Source organism: Diceros bicornis, chromosome 25 (assembly GCF_020826845.1).
Source record: "Diceros bicornis minor isolate mBicDic1 chromosome 25, mDicBic1.mat.cur, whole genome shotgun sequence".
NCBI lineage: Eukaryota > Metazoa > Chordata > Mammalia > Perissodactyla > Rhinocerotidae > Diceros > Diceros bicornis.
The window spans coordinates 46,474,209-46,498,710 of record NC_080764.1 but is presented as its reverse complement, the minus strand read 5'-3'; the positions used below and the strand labels follow the sequence as shown (position 1 = coordinate 46,498,710).

The following is a 24,502-nucleotide window of genomic DNA, read 5'->3' as shown; positions in this document are numbered from 1 at the left end:
CTATATGTTGTGTGTATGAACAGCTCATCCTTTTTATTGCTGAGCTCTAGTCCATGGCATGGATGTACAACAGTTTGTTTAACCAGTCACCCATTGTAGGACATCTGGATTGTTCTCAATTTTTGCCTACTATGAATAACAGTGTATGAACGCTCTTATACAGGTTTTTGTGTAAATGTAAATTTCCACTTCTCAGGGATAAATGCTGGGGAGTAGAATTGCTATGTTGTATGGTAACTGCATGTTTAGTTTTTTAAAAACCTGCCAAACTGTTTTCCAGTGTAACAGTAGTATTTTACACTCTCACTAGCAATGTATAAGTGATCCATTTTCTCTGCATCCTTGCCATCATTTGGTGTTGTCAGTATTTTTTATTTTAGCCATTCTGATAGGTATGTAGTGAGACCTAAATGTGGTTTAATTCATATCTCCCTGATGGAATTGCACTGAGCCTACAGATCAACTTGGGGAGAGCTGACATCTTTACTATGTTGAGTCTTCCTGTCTATGAACATGGTGTGTCTCTCTGTTTATTGAGGTTGTCATCGACTTCTTTCATTAGCAGTCGCAATTTTCAGCATGCAGATAGTGTTCATGTATTACAAAGTTTATACCTAAGTATTTAATTTTCTTTGGAGTGATTGTAAATGTATTTTAATTTTGATGTTCATACGTTTATTGTTATTAAATAGCAATGACATTAATTTTTGTCTGTTGATCTTGTATCCTGTGACCTTGCTGAAATAACTTTTTAAGTACTAGGAGTTTTATTTTGTAGAATCTTTGGGATTTTCTAAATAGACAATCATGTCATCTGCAAATAGGGACAGTTTTATTTCTTCCTTTCAATCTGTATGCCTTTTATTTCATTTTCATTTCTTAATGCCATGGCTAGAACTTCTAGTACTATGTTGAAAGGAGTGTTGAGAACTGAATCCTTGCCTTGTTCCCTATCTTAATAAAAGCATTCTGTCTTTTATTACTAAGAATGATAGCGATAAGGTTTTTTAGATGCTTTTTATCAACATGAGGTAGTTCTGGTCTATTCCTAGCTTGCTGAGAATTATGAATTAGTATTGGATTTTGTCAAATGCTTTTTCTGTGTCAATTCATACAATCATCTTCTTTAGCCTGACAATTCCTCCTCCTCATCCTGTAAGTTGGGGGCTTTTGACGATGAGGTTTGCTGTGAAAATGGAGGCTTGTAGAAAGCAAGGTGTCAGTCATGGCTAGGAAAAATTAGACAGAATATTGGAAGAAAACATAGATCAAGGATTGGACTCATAATAGTATAAGAATTCCCTACTGTACATTAAAGTTGAGTGTGGTCAGTAGAATTAAGTATGAATTCTTAATAAATGACAGCCTAGAAAAGGATCCATATATGTTTGAGTTCTGGAGCAAAGGGAATGTATTACCTATTGAGTAACAATTTTTCTTCAACTTTACAGGGACCTACAATCTGTTCATTCTACCTCATTTGCACTGTCTTTAACCCTCATGTCCTCATTTTCCTCCAGTAAATATGGAGGAAAAAAAATGGTAAATATGCCAATACTCTTTATCTCCCTCGCCCTGCTCTCCCTCTGTTGCAGTTGCCTGACCCTGACTCCATTAAATCCAACTCTCCAACTACTCCAGGCCTGCACCCACATGGCAGAGAGTGGCTCTAGAAAAACTTTAAATTTGTGTCCACTAATGTTATGTGGGCACTTAGGCCCAATTAATCCTAAAGCCCAACATTTCCATTTTCTCTTTTATATTTACTCATTCTCTTAGATTACTGTAGCATATTTTTACCCTTTTCCTGAAACCTTCAATGCCTTCTTACTCCTCATTACTCAGCTAATGACCTGCTTTCTCTTTTCTCTGAGAAAATAGAAACAACTGAGACAGAATGTTCACAAGCATCCACTAACACATTAGTGGTTCCTAACTGGTTCTGCCTACTGGTTCCTACAGACAAATTGTCTGTCCTCAAACCAAGGCCCAACCTTTTACTTCTAGAACCCATCATCTCATACCTATTCTAGGACATAATTCCAGCAACTCTTTGCATTCTCTCCTGCATCAAGATTTTCTCCCTGACTGTATCATTCCTATCAGCATGTTATAATTAATTCCACCCCCCCCACCAAAAAAAATGCATCTCCTAATCTTCCATCCTCTTCTGGGTAATGCCCCAATTCTCTACTACACTTTACAGAAAACTCACTGGAAATATTTGCCTGCGCTTTCTGCTTACCACTGCTCTCTCCCCTTTCCCTCTTGAACCCTCTCAATTACGCTTTTGCCTCCAACACTCTAAGCCTGTTCCTGTGAAGGTCACTAATAGCCTCCACATTGCCAAATGTAATGATCAATTCTTCAACCACATATTCTTGACTGTCACCAGTACAGACAGAAAAATCTTGATTTTCTCCTCACACCTGTCTCTCCCCAAGCCTTTGCCATCTCAGTAAATGTCAGCTCCATCCTCTAGTTGCTCAGCTCAAATATGCTGGTATCACCCTTGAGGTCTCTCGCGTGTACCCCATGTACAATCCTTCAGCAAAACCCAATCACTCCTCACCAACTCTACTGCTGCCACTCTGGTCCAAGCCATAATGACCTCTTGCGTGGATTATTTCAATTGCCTCAAAACTGTTATCTCTCTTTTTTAAAAATCTCTCAGTGAATTCTCATCAAATCCACCAGAAAGATTTCTCTAGAACTCACAACAGATTATGTTATTCCTCAGCTCACAACTCTCCAACAGTTTTCCACATCTCTCAGAATAAAAGCCGAAGTCTTTATTAAGGCCTACAAAACCTCATGCTCCCCATTAGCTTTGTGACCCCACCTGCTTTCTTCTCTCCCTAACTTATTCCTCTGCAGCCACACAGGCCTCCTTGCATCTCACACACATCAGACCCCTCCCGTCTCAGGGCCTCCGCGCTTGCTGTTCCCTCTCCCTCAGTTGTCTGCATACTCACTTTCTCCAGGCCTTGTTCAAAAGTGAGGCCTTCCTTGTCATATTTAATATTGTAACTCCTCTTCCTGGGCCCAGCTCTCTATATCCCTTCTCTTATCCCCATTTATTTTACTTAAAAAATGTTTTATTATCTGTCTCCCCTATTAGAAGGCAAACTCCATGAGGTCAGGAATTTTAATTCATTTTCTTTACTATGCCAAGAACAGTACTTTGCATAAAGTTATTGTTTAATAAATATTTGCTAAATAAATGAATGAGTAAATACATAAATAAATAATAGGGTTGATAACCTTGACAAGTTTCAGAAAAGAAACCTTGTGATGTAGCACTGATGTTAGTGGTCATGCTACAAAGAGATTGATCTAAGTCGGGGAACACAGCCCAGCCCCCTCCTTGTGGCGCCCAAAATCTCTAAGGAGACCTGTAGTCCTCTGAGAGATGCGAGGCAGATACTGGGCCAGAAGACTGTCAACTCAGGATCCTCCCCAGCACAGAGATGTGGCTTCCTGAGAGTGGCTCTCTGGCTGAAATCAAAAAACAGCATTCACACCAGCTGTGTGTGAGCACTGCATCATGTGAAATGACCAGTAAATGTGGTGTGCAGTTCAAGTTGCAATACTTCTCGACTTTAGGGATTTCCAAAGGCATGAAGATATTGGCAATGGTTTTCACGAGGCCACAAATAGTGCTTTCTAGTTGCTTTGTTTTTATCATCATCATCATCACTGAATCAGAGTGATTATAAGGAGGAAAGCACTAGATTATCTAATAATATATTTCCCAAGTTTCTGTGAGGCAGGTTCTGGCAAGAGAACATAATTGGGGCCATTGTTTCCCTGATGCTTCTGATATATGAATGTTGCTTGAGATCTTGGTCTCTTTGTTGTTGCCTTCTTTCCCCCTCACCTGTCATGACCAAAGAATGGTGGCTATTTCAATTGTAGTCAAGGTAATTTGAATTTAGATATTCTAAAGTTTCTTCTCTTTTAACAATTTCCCACATTCCTGACAAGTGCTGTTTGGAGTGGCAGACTGTTTCAGAGCCCTGACTTAATGCAGAGGAAGATGGTTTAGAGAGTAGAAGAAAAAAAAAAAAAGAGTTAAAAATGGGATATGTTTACAGTCTTGATTTTCTTTCTTTCTATGTTTTAAGTGAGAAGTTTGAGTATTTTAGATTTTAGGGCAAGAACAATTGCTGGAGGTCCATGTCTGTTTAATTAATTTCAAGAAGTTTTACATCCTTTGCCGGGAGAAGAGAGGAAAATAGTGATAAAGAAGAAGGGGCGTAAGAGAGTGCTGGGTGGGTGAGGAGGGGAGGAGGGGGAGTGTGGAGTGATCATCTTCCCCTCAAAGCAGCATCTGAGGCTACTCTGTCATGGGGGTGGGCAGGGCGAGAAAGGCATTTTATGTTTAGCATTAGGTTCTTCCAGTAGGGTGAATGCTGCTTCCAACATAAATAAATGAAGGAAGGAAGGAAGGGAAGAAGAAAAGGAAAGGAAAGAAAAAGATAAAAGTAGTTGCAGAAGGTATTCTCAACATGTCTTTTGCTGTGTTTAAAATGAGTGCATGGGATATGAGAAGGGAAAGATGTGAATGAGCAAACCTGTGCCTACAGGATGCCAGGGGAGTAGATAAAACCAAAAAGTGTTGTGAAAAAATTGGTTAGTTGACATCATATGATCATCTTTGCCACTCTATTGATGCTATTATTATTGTTTTTCAACCAATGTTCCTTTCCTGGCTTGCATAAATTTAGAGTTGCACATCAGAAGTTTAAAAAAGTACTAATAAGCATGGAGGGTTTTTTTAAACTTTTTATTTTCAAATAATGTCAAACTCTCAGAAAAGTTGCATGAATAGTATGACAAATTCCTGAATACCCTTCTCCCAGACCCCTGATTCAAATTTTGCCAAGTGGTCTAATAATGTCCTTACAGCAAAAAGGTCCAACTCAGGACAACGCATTGTACTCAACTGTCTTGTTTCCCTAGTCTCCCTCAGTCTGGAAGAATTCTTACTCTGTGCTTAACTTTCATGACCTTGACATTTTTGAAGATCAATTATTTTATAGAGGTTTTCTAAATTTCTGTTTGTCTGATGTTTCCTCTTAATCATAACCAGGTGGTGAAATTTTTTTTTTCCTGAAATATTAGAGAAGTGATGCTGTATTCTCCTTGCATCCGATCAGGAGGCACACCATATTAACTCGTCCTGATACCACGGTGTTAATTTGGAAGACTTGATTCAGATGATATCTGTTAGGTTACTCCACTGTAAGTTAATTTTTCTTTTCCTTTGTAATTAATAAACATTTTGTAGAAAGATACTTTGATACTATGTAAAATCCTGTTCCTCATCTTACTTTTCTCCACAAATTTTAGCATTCCTTGATGTGTCTTGCCTGAATTCCTTCTATATTTATTAGTTGCAATTCCAATAAAAAAGTTTCTTTTCATCTTATTTATCTACTTACTTATTATCTCAGTGTGGATTTATGGATTTTTATTTTATTCAGTGGGTTATAATCCATTACTCTTATTACTTATTTTGATACTCAAATTGCTCTAGATTTGGTATGTTTAATTAATTTCTTATAATCTGGCACACCAATATGTTCAAAGCTCATCTTATTCTTTCCCTAATCCACCCTGAGAATCTCCAGTGAGCCCTGTATTCAGAAACCAAAACTTGGGCATTAAGTTTGCTCATTGCTACTGAGGTGTCATTGCTCTCAGATCCTCTTGTGGACACACACACACACACACACTCACTCACATACCCATACCTATAAAACTATATGTTTATATCTACTCTTCCAATCTCAATGCAATGATCCAACAGCACAGGGCTCAACTGAACTTTCCCCCTTTCCATATTTGTTCCTTCTTTCTCTAGCACTAAAACACCTGACTCCCTGTATATGGCCAATCGCCAATCCCACTGGGCCTCTGACCTGCTAGAAGCCCACCCTGTGTGGGCCCTGACTCCTGCCAAGCTGCCTTCCTGTCCACTCCAAATCCCCTTCTGTGTGGGCCCTGACACCCACTAGACTGTCTTCCTGCTGCAAGGAAAGGCAGGCAGGTATTACCATCATTTTTAACTGGACTGTGCACTGGCTGCTTGTTTTGGCATCATATAAATGTAGTAGTGAATTGGTAGCAGTGTTACTAAAACAGCAGAGTCACGGCATATGGGTATTTCATTTACTCAAATTCAACATAATTACAAATACTGAAAATATTGTATATACTGTGCATACTTTATATTTACATCTGCATGTACATATTGCTGGATAGGAATGGATACACAAAACCATGGTTCACTGCCTTTTGTGGGCATAACAGAGGGGATTTTTCAAGAGCAAATTTGACCATGGATGCTTCTTACTTTATATGCTGACTTCAGAATCCTACTCCTGTATAAAGTATGAGTCCATTGTATGGCCTAAATTGTCTCAACTTCTAGTCAAATTATCCCTCAAGGAGAAAACATCACTTTGGTTTCCAAAATGGAAGCTGAGAGGATCAGATCCTCATTCTAGATCTTACTCACTAATGGCTTATTCAGGGAAAATGATATAGTTTTTGCTTGTTACTTCATTCTTTCTAAAATGTAGATAAAAATGCTTTCAACAAATACTCTGATGCCATGTTTCTAGGCCAGAGCTAGAGAAGAGCAAGGTCTTGGCTATGGGACCAACTTGAATAGGTTGGCTCACTAGGGCCATTGGCAAGAGTCCAAGCTGAGGAGCACCCTTACCAGTCACAGAGGCTGAAGAGTGCTGGGCAGGGAGAAGGAGAGGAGCCTAAACCAGGGAAGGAAGCAATAAGGGCCAAGAAGCTGATGACACGTGCTACTGAAGGGAGCATTCACTCATTCAACACATACCTACTAAAGGTTCAGCATATTCCAGAGCCTTCGCTTGCTTTGCAGATACATAAATGAATATACATGTCTCCTGCCCTGAAGAAGCTTTTATTCTAGTAGAAGAGAGTCATGCCTACAGGTACAACACAGGATGTCTCAGAAGTCTTGCTACAGTTTTTAGATTTGTGAATTTTGATAGCTGTTGCTGAATTACTTTCCATAAAGTATATAACAATTTGTAATTATAAAGTGGAAAGTCATTTCTAAATACTATTTTTTAAAACCCATTTCACACAATAGCTTAGGTATTTTAAAAGCACAATTTAAGAAGGATTTAGATAAGAATTTGAACCTACCTAGGATATTTTATCCCCACTTTTCCCCCCTTCTTAAATAAGTACCAAAGATGCAGATGACGGTTTTCTGAGAAAAAACCACAGTGCCTAGTGTTTGTATTTTTTTGCATATTGATGGTACCAGACAGTATTCCAAAGAGTGTGAAAAATCATCTGTCAGTTAAAGCACTGTTAACTTGTTATTTTGTTTATTGTTTATTACCTATAACACTTTTGAATGGCTATTGGATAAATGAAGGGCATTCAGTTTCGTTTACAGTTGTCTGCATTTTACAAAATCAGGTGATAATTTCATAAGACACTTCTCCCTAGGAGATTACGTGACTGGCAGAAACCTATTTTGAGGATTAGGACGAAATTACAGATTACTCGTTAAGTGGTTATCCATAAATAAGCAATGATGTCAACGACATTCACCTTCCACAGAATTTCATTTTTAGATACGGGATTCGCTCCTTTCTCTTTACTTTTAAATACTTTATGTACTGTTCTTAGTGAGCCTTCCCTTAGAACCACGTGTCCTTGCTGACATACCTTCAGTTCCGTGGAGGTGGAGTCTGTGGGCAGAAAGGTGTGAGGAAGGCGAGTAAATCTCATGCTGTTCTATATATCACCGCTGCAAGTGAGTCCTTGGGCAAGAGCTCTCCACTAATGAATGAGAGCATGCAGATAATTTAGAATGTTCTTCTGTTTAGGACCAATTGCCTGGCAATTGAAAATTTCAAAGTGCTTTTTCAGGCCATTATTGTTTGAATTAATTTTAAAAAAATCACTTCATTTAGACCTGTTTCTGTGTCTTCTCAGTTTGCCCTCTTGAGAAAGAACTAAAGAATCCTGCACTTTGGCAAGAATTATTTAAGTCAGCTCACAATGGAACACTAGAAGATAAAACTCTTCAGGTCCCATCCTTTCTGGAGTCCTGGGAAGAGCGAGGGGGTTGGGGGGGGGATCCGCAGCCAGCCCTCTGCCTCCCAGGTGGGCAGAAGCAGGGGGTCTGGGGAAGCGAGGCTGAGGTCCAGGCACAATTCATTCCCTTGTTTTAACGCAATTTCAACTCGCTAATACCTAGGAGGTGTGTTAGGAGCATTAACGTTTTGAGTCTTAGGCAACCAGGTCTGAGGGCTCATTCTGTTCAATTCCTAGTCCCGATTCTATGTTACAAAGTTGCGAGGACTTGACTATCCGCCCATACTAGAAGGTGTAGCTCCTACACTGAGCATTTAGAAGAGAACTGCAGTACAACTCTACTACACAGAGAATTACTACAGGTCAATCTGCAGAAATAAAGACACCATCCTATAATCACGGTTTTAGAATCATAGATTTGGATGACCAACACGTGAACAGTTTAATTTGGCTGTCATGCCAGCACTGAAAATGAAGGAGTGGCATCGAGAACTATCTGTGCACTTTATAACCCTGCAGGTGAGCAGCATAACAAATAAAACACTTCCGTTCAGACCATGCAGTAATACACATCCCTCTGCCATCTGTTTCTATCTATCTCTATATCTTTATAGATGGATATAGATAAAGACACATACACACCCAAATAAGACACAGTGATCACAGAAAGTGTAAACATTAATGTTAACTTGTGGACATACATTGATTTTAAACACATCCTTTGAATAGCTTTGATTTTCTGTCTAGAAGACAAAAGAGAACATTAATAGCTATCACTTACTAAGTTTAACTAGTTGAAGGTTAGCGCTTCTAAAAACGAGTCAATATTCATTACTTTTCCACATTCAAGATTAAAAGAATAAATAATCCTTTGAAACTGAAAATGAAATTCTCAGAAATGTCAAGTAAATATTTTGCTTGGTCTCCCCTTAAGAGGAACTGAATAGAGATCATAAAAGCCTTTTGACATTAAAGTGAAAGGCTGTTGGTACATAATGTAACCAAATTAATTAGGATCTGCTTAATTTGGAATCTGTAATAGAGTAGACATGAGATGTGTTCTGCTGCTTCGTAACGTTTTAAAAAACCCACATATTTAACATGAATATAATAAAAATGAGAAGAGGCTAAAATTCATCCCTGGAGTTAAGCCGTGTGGTGAATGGAGGAACACCTTATTGCATATGGTGCAGGCCGACACTGCCAACAGCAGCAAGGGTCCAGGGAATCTTCTGGATGCCGCTACAGAGCAGGCTATTCAGTGTGAACTGAGGGAAGACACACTTGCATTACTAGATCAGGAGCGGAAAAACAGCCACAGCTTTTCATGGTCCCCAGACAAGAAGAAAGTCCTTTCCCCAGTTTTTTTTTTTTAGGTTCAATTCTAAGAACCAGGACTTGTTCAACGACAGCCATGCAAAGGTTAGATGGAGGACTGTAGATTGAACGTTGCCCTTGTAAGGCACCTTTTAATTTGCTCCTATACCAAATCCATGGGAAACGAGTATGTGTCAGAACATCACGGATAACTCAAATATCAAAGGGGGCAAAGATTAATGATGAAAATGCGTTTCCTGAACTGGAAAGCACAATATATTTTTAGAGACAAAGCATATGACTTGCTCAAGTTAAAAATGACTAGGAAGTTAACTTCTAAGGTTTTTGCAGCCTTACTGAGAATGTTAGGCTGCTTTGGTTCTGTAATAAGGTTTTAGCAAGTCTATAAAAATATTCAAAATTTTTTGTTGGTGGTGGTGTCCTTCCGTCATAGACAACTGAGCTTATGGCATTCAGGTTATAGGTCAAACCTAAGGCCTTCCTGTGCGTTCCAGGGAAAATGACGCTTCAAATAACACATGGTAACAACCTTCCACTCCTAATAGGGCAGGAGGAGTTCAGATATGGACATTTACACTTTCAAAGTGACCAGATTACACATGATTTTCACTTGCTCTGAAATGACTCCATAAATGCAACTTCAAAATTTATTTCTCCATCCTACCACAAATAAACTTACCAATAAATTCTAACATGTTTAGGTGTTTCAAAGAGGAGAAACTATTCTTTTTTGTTTCGTTATTTGAAAGATTATTATAGCAACTCTAATATATGGAGGATGTTAGAGAATATATGACACATTTCCTGTGTGTCTCTAATAAAAGAGATGTACATACTATACTTTTTCCTTATTCCCTTATAACTGCATAATTAAAAAAATAAACTGAGTAAGGTAATAATGAAAATTCAATCTGATATTAGAAGTAAGCTGCATACAAGACTAACCCAGATACGGAAGCTTTTTCTAAAACAGGATTAAGCAGCATTTGGAATCATCTAGAATCAATTCTCATGGGACATTGTTGTAGAAATGATGATACTGAGTTAAGAAAACATTTTTCTCATGGAAAAATTGCAAGTCAGAGCTTGCCACTTATGTTATCCAAGATAAGTTTGGTGATTATTCTGTAAATGAACATTGATTTTTGGGTAGCCTCCAATATTTCCTCTGAGAAACTGTTCTGGTGTCTGGAATGGCCAGTTGCAGAATTATGGCAAATATCTTCTAGTGAAGTCGTTGTTTCTTGGAGAAAACAGAGAATCTGCTGCACATCTGAGTTTTACTGCAGTACTTTCTAAGACTAGCTTTAACACAGCAAGGGAAAAAAAACCAACCCAAACTCAAAACTCTATCTATTTATTGTTACTGGCTAACCCACAAGATGGCACTAAAGAGAAAAGTGACAAAAGTGAAGATCACAGGCAACTTTTATACCAAAGCAATTTTACTATGAGAATTAAACCTATTTCATGAAACTGTCATCCAAATTTTAATATACTAATAATACATTCATAGTCAGGTTTGTTGCTTTTTCTCCTACAGACTGTTTTGGAGTGAAAAATGTTTCATTTAATCAAGCAACTGATTATTTTCAAAAGAGTTAGTAGTCTGAGTATTGCTGTCATTCTTTTGTAGGGAGGTTTTTTTTCCAGATGCAGACTCCATGACCATTGTATGGCAATAAATCATGGCCATTTCTTTCTCATGTTTTGTATAGTGCCTAGCACTTAAGGCTCTTAACATAAATGTAAAAAATAACCTATTTAAGGGGCCGCCCCGTGGCAGAGAGGTTAAGTGCATGCGCTCCACTGCTGGCGGCCTGGGGTTCGGATCCCATGCGCATACCATCACACCGCTTGTCAAGCCATGCTGTGGCAGCATCCCATATAAAGTGGAGGAAGATGGGCATGGATGTTAGCCCAGGGCCAGTCTTCCTCAGCAAAAAGAGGAAGGATTGGCATGGATGTTATTTCAGGGCTGATCTTCCTCACACACAGAAAAATAACCTATTTAACATTATAATAGTTATAGTATAATGATATATTTAGACTTTTAATATCTGTAGTAGTAGCATATAAATAACTTAAGCCACCAAGAAAAAAGCATTTTAGCAAAAGTTTAATTGTTTGAATTCCAAGAATAATTTTTGGATCTCCAAATACATATTTTACCTAAATTTTAAGGCACCTGGAGAGTACTTCTGGATGTGAATGGGTAAACCGTCTCAGAAAACCATGTATAGAGAAAGAAGAAATGGTATGACATTGGCATTGCCATGGTATAGACCCTGAAAGTAAAGAGGCTTGGAGGGTCCTTAGCTATAGTGCTGAGTGGTGGGAGGAACAGGGTCTTTGCTGGCAAACATCTCTGGTTATGAGCAAGGAGAGGATACAGACCAAAAAAGAAGCTCTTCTTCAGTTCATGATTAAGAGAGATGTTATTCATGCACAGGCCTAAAACTTGAATGGAAATATTATGATTCATCTTTTTTCCTAGTTTCAAAGTAGGTTGAAAAACAAAGCAATTTTAATTTTTGCTATTATTGTGTAATATGTATATATTTGGCTTGTGAAATATCTTTTAATAGAAAATATGTTTCTCATTCAGAAATGACTGCATCTTTGACTAGAATACTGACTGAAAATGATATATTATATATTTTATACTATCAAAAATAAAAAACACTGTAGATCAAAATCAGCTTTCAAAAACTCACATACAGGTATATGACCTCAAGGTTAGTGATAGTTCATTATTTAAAGAGAAAAAATTCACCATATTTCTCCTAATTTCTTTACCAACCCATTTATAATGATCATTTGCTACTCAAATTTAAGAAAATATTGTGATTACCTCATTTAAAGAGCTGTAGTGATGAACATTTATATATCAAACAAATGTCTATTTGCAGTAGGTGCAGGTTTTAAGAGATAAACAATATATTTTATTATTAAATGGAAGAAATATGAATAAATGACTGGAAAAAAGAAAAAAACATATGGATTAGAAATACATACGGAAGAAATAAAGCTGGATATTTTATGTCTTTATGTGACTTTACCTTAATATCTATATAAGTGTGCCTTTGAAGCAGATACTTTTCATGGTTTGAAAGAGGTGAGACACCATTCAAATCATGTAAATTTGAGTTGTCAAATAAACCAAAGTCAAAGACACCTTTTTTTAATGCATTCAAAAGGCAAGATTTCTAAGGCATATCAACTGCTTGGTCTGCAGTATGAAAATAAGCTATGGTCAAGTCTTTCAACTACCTAGTTCTCAGTCCAGGATGAATAGTGCTCTCCTTTTTTCTTTCTGTCATTATTTTATAAAATTATAATTATCATTCTGCTCAGGGTCATACTACACTTTCTCTATTCATTTCAGTTAACACTGTCACACAGGACTTATCGAGTGGAGCCCTGGACCCTCCAAGAGAGTGGAGGCCACGGCTGTTTGGTTCAGTGCCATACCTCCAGCACTCTGCCAGCACTGACCTCACGATTTGTGCAGCGCATATCGACTGTGCAGCTGGATGGCTCACCCCTGGCTCCCCTTTCAGGGCTGGGATGGCATAATGGTTAAGTGCACAGGTGATGGAGTAACATCGCCTCCTTTGGAGTTCCAGCTCTGCCACCACTAATTAAAGGACTTTGGGCAAGGTAAAGTTCATCTCTCTGAGCCTCAGTTTTCTCATTTGTCAAATGGGGTAATTAACATTATTGACCTCATGGGGTTATTTTCATGATTAAATAATACAAAGTGCTTAGACAAATACGTGGTGCAAGGTAAGCCCTTAAAAAATCTTAGCTATTATTATTATTATTAGTAGTAATTCTTCCTGCCATATCTACCTAGAAACATGGATTTGAACAACTTAAATTCATGGTAAAAACTATGTCGGTATATTTACTATTTCCATTTCTTGAGCTACTAGACAAATTCACAAATTCAACAGAAACGTCTCTGGAAATTTAGCCAACTTCTTTCTGCTTGGAGAATTTGGTGTATACTATGTTTGCAGGTTTCAGGAATAAACTGTAAACACTTCATGATATATTCTTTGCCTTTTTATGAGGCTTTCATACTGCGATCATAAAGAAGAGTGCCCACAGTGAACACTGAATAGTTTTACTCCAGCGTCGGAACCCCCAAAGAGCCGGACGACTTTCTTGAGACCCTCATGCTCTCCTCTGGGTAGAACACTTCCTGCTGGAACTGGAATGACATTAAGGACATCTGGTTATGCTTCTCCTTATCTTTGCCATCTAGAGAGGCCCTTCTTATACAGATGTGTTCTGTTTTGGTGTTAAGCGTAATTGTAAGACTTTCCTAGGACTAATAACATGTACTAATATATTAATAGGTTAGGGAATGTTTAAAACTACTTTATAATTTCATAGATTTTTATGTGAGAAAAAAGTCATAATCAAATTTAGATATAATTTCCATTCAAATTAATCTTTTTAAATAAACAGAATTCAGACAACTAACAGTTAAATCAGGGTGTTAATTGTAGTTGACAAACCAAAGATATTATGAAATTGCACTGTCTCAATTACGGCTAATTTTAAACAATTCTCCTCTTTCCATCTTTAAGATCTTGAGGAATGTTCTATCTAGAAGGGTATTTCTTATATGTAACTCATCAGCAATGTCGACAGATGCAGTGGTCAAATAGTATGAAAGTTTGAAATTACGTAATGTAAAAATATGAATACAGTTTACAATAATGTTAGTTTCCCCAAATTAAAAATGTCATCAGATTATCACAATCTCCAATTTCAAACTGCTTTTTTATGATGGCCACATGGCGGCACCACTTCAGCAGGTAAACAGGACCCCCATCCTTTGTTGTCAGCACTGGTCTCTAGTCTTGTGAGGTCTTCAGGAACACATCCCTCTCATAAAGTGCATCAGTCTTGTTGTCACCGCCAGAGTAGCAGGCGTGTTTTTTCCCCCTACGCTTTTGCTAGTACAGTGCATTTTTATAAAGTCTCTTTACATATTAAACTTTTAGTTTTTAATGGAATTTTTTGCTTCTCATTGGCGAAGATTAATTAAAATCCCTTGAGAGCGTAAAGAGACCGGTGTATTAGCATTGGAACTTCTTTCATAGACTTTGAGAACTGGAAGAGACCTCTGAGGTTACCTAGTGTAAGTCCTGTACATTAACACATCAAGAAATTGAGCTCGTTAAGTACCTAGATTAGGATAACATAGGGAGGTGACACCAAGTTGGGATCTGGTTCCTTCTCCTGACAAGCTGCTTCTGGATGTGAAGTGCTGATCATACTTGAAGGGCTAAGTATATAAGGACACCTAAGTTGTGCCTCTACCTACAAACCAGTGTGAAAAGAAAGAAAGCAGTTCAAGTGTAAACAATCAAAGAGTGAAGACTCTGCAGCCAGCGCAGTCACTGATGATAGTTCGTTTTGACTATTTACAGGACCAAAGTGCAAATTTAATTAAACATAACTTCTATTTGGGCTCCTGTATATTAAACATTCAGACTGTTTTCACTTTTACTAGCTCCTAAATCAAATATGGCCACAAAATGGCTTTAAAGACACGTATTAGCTAAAGAAACTAATCATGAAATTCTCCCCATGGTAACCGTGTTCTGAGAGAAGCCTCAGGCACGGTGCTCCCACTGCACGGGTCTGCCGACGGCCAAGTCAAGACTCTGTGTCGTGATCTGCTCACCAAAGGCCGCTTCTGCAGAGGAACATTAGTGAGTCAGGCCTTTCATATTTTTGTTAGGTACACAACCTGAAATTTTGCCTTTTTTTTGTTTGAGAGCAGAATGGACATTCTCTAGAAAAATAATATTAAAAAATTATTTTACCAAAGTGCTTGCTTCTCAGGGGAAGGGTACTATATACTCTCAGAAATTAAAAAAAAAAAAACAAAAACTCACTGGGGACCCTTTTGTAACATCGACATGAAAGGAAGAAGTATTTACCCACTGGACCTTGGTATTGAGTTTACTGGGTAAAGTTACAATACAGGAGAATCAACATTTTAATAAGCTTATGTCCACTTCACTTGGGTCTCAAAGACGATCCCTCCACTAATTTAACCACAGTCAGTACAGACTTTACTAGTAGGTAAATACATTCTTTAATTCCAAAATATTTGAGAGTTGCCTTGTAGTAATTTTCAGAAGTACATAAACACATTGATAAAATACAAAGAACAGAAATAACCTTATTTGAATCTTTTCTTGACTAATATCATTTTAGAGAGAGGTCTTAAAGATCCCTTAGCAGGTAACCTCTTCATTTAGGTAGTGGTCCTCAGACTTCTGGGGGATGAGTCCAGATCCTTCTGATAATCCTAATGAGTTAAATCCATGAACTTTAGATCAATAATCCTGAATTGCCAGATTAGTACCCTGAGGTCAGAGAAGTCTGGTGACCTGCCAGGAGTCACACAGCTCTTTTTGCCTGCCTGTGCTTTATCTCCTGATTCTGTGAAAACACACTAAGGAACCCCGACTTCTCAATTCTTAACATTCATACAGTCAGACACATATGGACAGCGAGAGCACAGAGATTTAAAAACGGCGCAGAAAAAAGTAACTTGAACAGAATGTGGCATTTCCCTTGGTCTGTTGCTAACGGCCCACATACAACATGCTTAAAAAAATCCCACCCTGGCAGTTCTTTTCATCATCGTTTAAAAGTGATTCAAACGGACATTTAGAATGTATGGCATTGGGAATGCATCCCATCTCGGGGTAAACGTTAAAGAGCTTCACCAGCAGGGCTGTATTTTCAGAGGCCGTCAGACTAAAGTTGATGTGTATCTGGTCTTTTCTCTCTGGTCATGCTTTTAAAGCCAAACCTAATATTTTAATTGTATATTTTCAGGACTCCAAAGCCAGTAGCGTTAAACATTCCTTTTCTTAAAAAAAATACTTACGTTCGCGATTTTTCAAATGCCTTCGAGATTTGAAGATGTGAAAGAAACGTAAAAAGAAATGACTTCCTTCTCTTTTTATTCTGCACTTTATTCTTTTATTGACTCTGAAGCCCATCACACTTTGTTTTATTAAAAGCCAGAGACTCCGGCCTCTTAGCTGCTCCCTTTGGGGTGGCTGTTTTCTGAATATTGTTCCAATTAGAGTTATTCACACAAATTCTATATGGGTTGGATATCCCATACACTCATACACACTTTGCACTATAATTTACTACTTCTGTAAACTTGGACAAGAGTCCATAGACAGCCCACGGTCTGTGAACTGTTTTGGTCCTCCTGCTGTCAGCAAACACTTCCTACTGGTAACTGTTCTAAAGAAGTTTACACAATTTTCATGCTAACACTGGAGACTGCACAAACAGTGATTGTGGCTAGGTGAAGTGAAAACTGACCAATGTGGATTATATTTGTCCGCTGGTCTAGTAGGTCTAAAGTAACAGGGCTTATAGCCCCAGCCTTTCTCAGTCTCAAGTTTCTGATTCTGCATGTTACACTGTAGGCATTATATTTTAATCATTTCCCCAATCTAAAAATGGAAATTATTCCATGGGGAAAATATCTCTTTTCGTTAGCCTTTACTTCCGGAGGATTCTAAGGCTTCCTTGCTAACCCTTCTTTTAGAGCGGCACACCTGGACACATTGCACAGTATAATGATGTAGTCAGGCTCTGGAGAATCTATTTCCATATACATGCAATCCTCCAAATCCTCTGGCGAGCTTGATGTGAAATCTGACACAGCCCTGTCTTCCCAGCAGGATCCTCCTCTGTTCTGGGTGTTAATGGCCAAAGGCTCCAAGGATCCCTCCGGGTTGGCGCGGTGGGGCTACGGAGTGGGGAAGAGGGGTGACTGCGGGCTCGTGGCGCTAACGATTTACGATGTACTTCTCGCAGGCGGCTCAGCAACCGCCTCTGTGGTGTGGGTGTCTGCTGTGACAGAGCGGAGAAAAGCTCTCTAACCTCCTTTGCCTGCCTCTGCCGCCCAGCCGCTCCCCGCCCTCCCGCCAGCGCTGCCGCCTCGCCTCTCTCCTCTCTCCTTTGCCTTTCCCGGGGAGTTTCAGTCCCTGAATGCGGCCACAGTAGCCTTGGCAATCTAGACGCGGAGCCTGTGTATACACACACGCGCGCGCGCGCACACACACATGCACACGCACTCGCACACACGCACTTCGGCTCTCCCCACGGGGGTACAGAGCAAACCCGGAGCTTCAGCTACCTGAAGGGGATGGCCGGGCCGGACTCTTCTTGCTCACTTGTCATCTCCGGAGGTCAGAGCAACGTCGGAACAAGGGAGGCTCGCTGTCGGATCTGCAACCTCACGCCGTTTGCCGCCACCGCGGCTTAAAGTGTCGAGGGTGGAGGAGAAGGCTTCTCCAGGGCAGATTCCCAGCGCAGCTCTGCGGCCCTGGGACTTCACCCGGCTGGTGCACCCGGTCTCTTCCTCCCTGGCCATCCTCTCGTCCCCGGCTGAGGGGTGCATGGCTCCCGCGCCTCCGCTGCTGTCACCGCCACTGCTTCTGCGAGCACATCCCACCCAGAAGGCTGAACGCCGCCGCTGGACTGGGGAGGGAAAGCGGCAGCCCTAACTTCCCTCCCCACCGCTCCCTGTCCTTTACAGCCGGCGACCCGCTGGAAGGCTCCCGCGGAAAGCCAGGCGACAGCTCAGCGCAGGCGAGGGCGAGCCGGGAGCAGCAGGCGCACAGGCGTGGGGGCAGCACGTGCCCGTGCGCCCGGCGCCCGCCGGAGAAGTAGCGCGCTGGGGCGGGCTAGACGCTTTCCAAGTTGGGCTCGTCCCAGAGCTCGCCGCCCCGCGCCCCGGCCGCCGGCGTCCGGAGAGAGGCGGGGCTGATGGGGGGCGACGCGCCTGTCGCCTGCGGCCCGAACCCGGCTTAAAAGAACCCGGGCCAGCATCCCCAGGGTCCCAGCTGGCGTCGCGCCCTCGGCCCGCGTGCGCTCTCTAATGTCTGCGCTGGCCCGGGTGGCTCTCCCGCGGGGGGTGCCGGAGAGGGCGGGGGAGGAGGAGGAGGCACTGTGATGGCTCTGGACGGCGAGCGGGGGGCGCAAGAGGAGGAGAAGAAAAAGAAGAAGAAGAAAAAGAAGAGGAAGAAGAAGGAGGAGGAGGAGGGGGCTGAGAAGAGATCACCCTTCGCGGCCACGATGGGGGAGAACGGCGCCGGGCTCCAGGCCGGCGGCAGGGGGCTCTCGGACCCGTGGGCGGACTCCGCGGGGGTGCGACCCCGCACCACCGAGCGCCACATCGCGGTGCACAAGCGGCTCGTGCTGGCCTTCGCCGTGTCCACCGTGGCGCTGCTCGCGGTCACCATGCTCGCGGTGCTGCTCAGCCTGCGCTTCGCCGAGTGCGGGGCGCGCGAGACGCCCGGCGCCGACGGCGGCCCCGCCGGCTTCCCGGCGCGCGGCGGCAACCGGAGCCTTCCAGGGGCGGCCCGGCGCGACCACCACGCCGGCGGGGACTCCGCGCAGCCCGAGGCAGGAGGGGAGGCCGCCCCCGGGACCCCGTCTGCCCCGCCGCCGTCGGAGGAGGAGCGCGAGCGGTGGCAGCCTTGGACGCAGCCGCGCCTGTCGGGCCACCTCAAGCCGCTGCACTACAATTTGATGCTCACCGCCTTCATGGAGAACTTCACCTTCTCCGGGGAGGTCAACGTGGAGATCGCGTGCCGGAACGCCACCCGCTACGTCGTGCTGCACGCCTCCCGGGTGGCGGTCGAGAAGGTGCAGGTGGCCGAGGACCGGGTGGCCGGGGCTGTCCCAGTGGCCGGCTTCTTCTTCTACCCGCAGACCCAGGTCTTGGTGGTGGTGCTGAATAGGACCCTGGACGCGCAGAGGAATTACAACCTGAAGATCATCTACAACGCCCTGATCGAGAACGAGCTCCTGGGCTTCTTCCGCAGCTCCTACGTGCTCCACGGGGAGAGAAGGTAGGAGGGAGGCGGTCCCCGGCACCGCCCCACCCCGCCGAGCTGCTCTAACTGCTGGGCGCCGGCGACCCCCGGGACCCGCTGGTTTCCGATACCGGGAAGCGAGGGGTGGGGGAAGGAAGCGAAGGTGAGGTGGGACCGTCACCCAGGACCCTCGGGGTCTCCAAGATGCCTAGGTTCTCACTGCTGCCAACTCCACGAACTCACCAGTGCCAAACAATGAATGCCACCCCCTCCCCTATTGTGGAATCCCCGATCCGCCGGTCAAAGTTCCTTACCCAGCAGGGGCGCACAGCTCTTTTTTTAAAGGGTAGTGTGTAATGTGAGCCATGCGTGGGTGACATGAAAAGCCTGCCGAGTTACCGTCGAGGGAAAATACGTGAGCGCCAGAGGCCAGGGCAGCCGCGCATCCCGGGAAGAGGGCAGGGCAGGACAGGACAGGGCACCATCCAGGCCGCCCCTCCAACAGGTCCGCCTCGCCTGTGAACTGGCAGGCGCGCAACAGAGGATGGGCTGTGGCTGCATAAAGTTTTCCAGAACTGAAAGTTGAGATTCGGAGCAGTAAGAGCCGGTCCGGTGACAGACTAATGGGGCAGGAGCGCGGGTGGCGGCTGCCGTGGCCAATGCCAGCGAGAAATGCCCTCGCAGGTGCTGCCGGCTCTCGCCTAAGGCAGTGACTCCGATTGTTCGTGCGTTGCTGCCTCTGGGGATGACTCCAGTGCTGAAAGCAGGGAAAGCTGGCTCCAGAATCCAATGCCTTGTTAGTGAGTGTCTTTGATGCTTTTTAGATTTGGGCAGTATTCGATTTTTATTTCTTTGAGAGGCTGTGGGGCTTTTCACCCCTTGTTTAGAGCTCAGACTTTGTAGTCCAACAGACCTGGGTTTGAATCCCAGCTGCAACTCTGGTTCCGGTGAACCTTGAGGAAGCTGATTAAGCTAAGTCACCAGTTCCTGACAATGACTACCACCAGTGCTTACTGAGCAGGGTGGATTAACTCAATCTTACAGGAACCCTATAGGATAGGTGCTATCAACACTGCTGGTTTTACAGGTGGGGGAGTGGGGCACAGGGAAGTCAGGTGACTTGTCACACAGTGAGCCCACAAAGCAGATATTTAGACCCAGGCACTCTTGCTCCAGAGCCTGCACTTCTACTTTTAACTTGGGGCTGGTAATAATAATACCATCGCCCAGGAGTTGTTGTAGGTGTCCCTGAGCTAATGCACTGACAAGCGCTTAGCCGGATACCTGGCATACAGAGGCTCCACCATAAAGGTTAGCTGTGATGAGTGTCCAGTGGTTGTAAGCCCTTCAAGCATATCGGTGAATGAATAAACAAGTGATTCTTGCTTTTCGCCCTAACTTTGGTTAATTAAATGACTATAGGGCCGGCGAACAACTAAAATGAACTTAGAAATGAAATTGACAACCTTAGAAGTGGTGGCAGGTTGGAGATTAGTCATGATGCCACTGGCAGAGCCTTGCCTGTTCTCAAGTGATTCTGGCAACAGCAGAAAACTTGGGCTCAGAGCAGCCCAGGGGGCCTGAGGTCAGCAGGTTGATCCAGGGAGACCTGGGACTCGAACTTTGGTTTTCTGATCCCTGGACCAGGGCTCCTGGTGTCCGGAAACTCTCAGAAGATGTTATTATATGAGAGGCTGGGGAAATTTCAGTGTGTTATGGGAGAACACAAACGTTTTATTATGCATAGAAAGCTGTGAAATGACTTTGTATAAATGAGCTGCCCAGGGCTTTAGTATTTGTATGATACTTAAAGCCTCCTGTAAGTGAATGTGTAAATTATTGACTTTCAAACTCCTAAGATCAGATGTGGATAATTTAAAACTCCCTTCCATCACTTCTGCCAACGTATTCTAAAGAGTACAGATTAAACGTGTGTTTTTAAACCCACAATCATATCAAATATGGGGAAAAGTTATAGAAGGCAAATTTGAATGTTAGGTTTAGAGACAAACTTGTAATGTCAAAATGTTGGTAATGGGAGTTGCATATTATTACTGATAAAGCTTGCTGTGGTGAAATAAATACTTCCAACAAATCCTGTTTTTTGAACCACGCCAAAATATATTTGGTGGAACTGAGCTTGTTTCAGTCAGTGCTTTCAAATTAACAGGCATCTTTGAAAGACCAGCTCTCTGCTCAACCCCTGACTGAGTTCTCGCACCCCTTGTGGATATTTGTATTCAAATAATCTCCTGCGCTTTATCCCAAAGATGTAAATCACTTGGTCGAGAGTTTTACCTAGTGCACATGTGGCTAAACTCTGCATCCCAAGAGAAATGCAGGATTCAGTGTTTCTGAACAGCATCGTGGAGAAAGTCCTTGTTCCTCTTTTCTTTTTTTTTTCCTTCAATTCCAGAGTGAATATGATAATTTCTTGGATGTTTCTACTGGAGTTGATAAGGCAAGAGAAATCTCATAAATCATTTCACAATTATGTCAACATTACGTATATTAAACCTTTATTTTTTTGGTTGTTGTTCTTACTGTGGCTACTTGGAGAATTTTAAACACACCAATATCAGGAACTCAGGGTTGGACTTTTATTGGTGATGATTTTGTCGCCCAAATGGAATGTAAATTGACATTTTAAAACGTGCTTTCAAAAGGACACAGATGCAAGCTTAGATTTTCGCTTGATTAATGATTAAATGTCTTGGTCTTTAGTTAGTCATAATTTTTGCCAATTTAATTACTGGATGATTTCTGTAATGAAAATAAATATTTAATTTGCCAATGGGGAGTCACATTGAGCAACCTGAAATATTTAAAAGAGCAATACTACGGTTTAGTCCACCTTACTTAGCCCATGTGGAAACAGCTCATCAATACCCAGTCAATCTGATTCCTTGACTCGCCCCTCAGAGGTCTGAGAGAGAACCTGGCTGAGGGCAGGAAGATTAGATTCCACCGTGTGCTGTACAGCTTTGCTCCTGGCAGGTTTCATCGCCCACTGGGTGTTGGAGGGGCCTGGTTTTGTCCTACAGGGAAGACTTGCCTCTCCTGGTTCCCATACTGCAGCAGGGAAAGGCTGGAAGACAAGCTTCCCAGCGAAGCCCGCCGTTCCTCTACTTGAGGCAAATCCTCTCCTCTTGGTTGATCGTTTGGCTGAAGGGAAAATTCAACAACCACTTGTCGAATATTGAAAATAAACAGATTCTCTTAAATTTTAAATGTTTACACACAGCAATAAATTATCTCTATTAGGCAGAGCACATATTCACTTTTTCCCCAAATAGGTGTGTAACAGGCAGATAAAGAGGGTGTGTATTTACGCTGTGGTATCCTACCTTAGAATATGCTTGCTTAGAATTTGGTGAAATGTTCATTTACCTGAAGTAATTGCCGCTTTGGGGTGGCCAGATGGTGAGCATACCCATGTTCAAAGTAGGGTACCTCAATTTAGATCCAGATGGTCAAATTGAAAGAGGAAATCTACCCAAAGTAAATGAACATTTTATTCACTTTCAAAAGGGAGACTGTTTTTCTTTGAGAAACTACAGTTGGGTCTATAACACGCCACAGTGACAGGAGACGATGAAAATAGGAGGTGTTTATCTATCAAGGATTATTTAGGAGAAACCATGATCTCCAAGTAAAATGGGAAAATAACATTGTGGTTCTCAAAGACAGTTGCAAAAAACTCTTTTGCAAAAGTCTTATGGAGAGCACAGAGAACATGACAGGTGGGCATTTGATCTTTTGTGGCATTAGTGTACATGATCTGATGCCTTGTACTTTTTCTGGAATGAATTAATAATCATGATATTTAATAAAAAGAAGAAAATCACCACATTGTTTTTCTGTTGGAAGCAGCCTCATTTCTCCCATTCATTCTGGGGAGGAGATATCTTTACGTGAGCAAGTTGGGGTAGATGGCCTTTTATCCGTCTCTGGGAGGCTCTGAACTGAAAATCTGTGACAACTGTTTGTTTCTGTGAAAACTGTTGATATGAGTCCTTAATGGACCTAGCTCACTGTTTTTATGTCTGGCACACATACTAAATGCCAAACAGAGTGCAGTGCTGGACTTCGGTTGTAATTCAGAAGGCCACCAGTAACCAAATCTGGAAAATATTTAAAAAAAAAAAAAAGCTTGACCATTTAATAATGACTCATTCAGGAGGAAAACCCATACAGTTGGCATTTTTCTGGCTGTGTTTTCCCTGGTGACATCTGATTTGATCACTGTGGATAGTAATAAAGTATACACTTCCTTTGAAAGAGTTAAACTAGTGCACCTGTTTTTATTTATTCAAAGTGACTCCAAACAGGGCCTATCTGCTCTGGATCTCTTTCAAACCAAGATGGACCTGTGACTGGTTTCCTGGTATTTGTTTGGTTTGCAAAACATGTTTATTTCCTCAAACCAATTTTTGCCACTGTGTATGTGGATGGACTTGAGACAACAGTTCAGGGCAACAGTTTAGGTTTGCTTGAGGATGGTGACATTTGGTAGATAAGATTACAAGAATAGGACTCACTTCTTTAAGCATGACTTCAAAGAATGACATAAAAGAGCAAGGAAGAAATAGTTTACCTTTCATACATAGATATGTCCCAGTCTGTTAGGAAGGGCGTCCCTCGTCACCCGGTGCTCCCACCCACCAGCAGCAATAATCCTCGTGATTGTTATCATCCTCATCATCCTTTTAATTATTTGTGCATCCTTTACATCCTTTCAGATTTACCATAGTGCCTGGGTTCCTCCAGAGTTTTTCAAAGTCCCAATCAATCTTGCTTTTTGCCTCTAGACAGTGGATGCTCTCTCTGACAGAATTTTACTACGTAGAATTTGGAAGAATATAAAGATGAAAAATACTCCTGCTTTTCTCAGTTTCCAGGACAATCTGAAATAATTCACACAAGCACAGCTGGATGGAAGTGATGGGGCTGTGAGGTAGAGTAAGATTGGCGAGATTGGGTGTAGCTGAATTGGGGCGAAGGGCCTCGGGCTCACCCTCCTGCCCTCCCTGCCTCCAGGTGCACCTTCTCAGGCTCTGAAATAGTGGCTCCAGGGCCTAAGGAGCTCTGGAACTAGTTGTGCAGGGACAGGGGTGAACTGATTCCTCCCAGTGCAGACCTAGGTTAACTTTCAGGTGGAAGTTTTAGTTTAT

At 42.1% G+C, this 24,502-nt stretch overlaps 1 protein-coding gene across 1 annotated transcript in view; it reads left to right on the top strand.

Moving 5' to 3' along the window:
- Positions 1 to 18,462: 18,462 nt before the first annotated feature.
- Positions 18,463 to 24,502, top strand: part of TRHDE (thyrotropin releasing hormone degrading enzyme) — a 343,309-nt gene continuing 337,269 nt past the window's right edge. The window contains exon 1 of the mRNA XM_058568845.1: positions 18,463 to 19,364. Coding sequence (XP_058424828.1) covers positions 18,463 to 19,364 — 902 coding nt within the window. The remainder of the gene's footprint in view (positions 19,365 to 24,502) is intronic.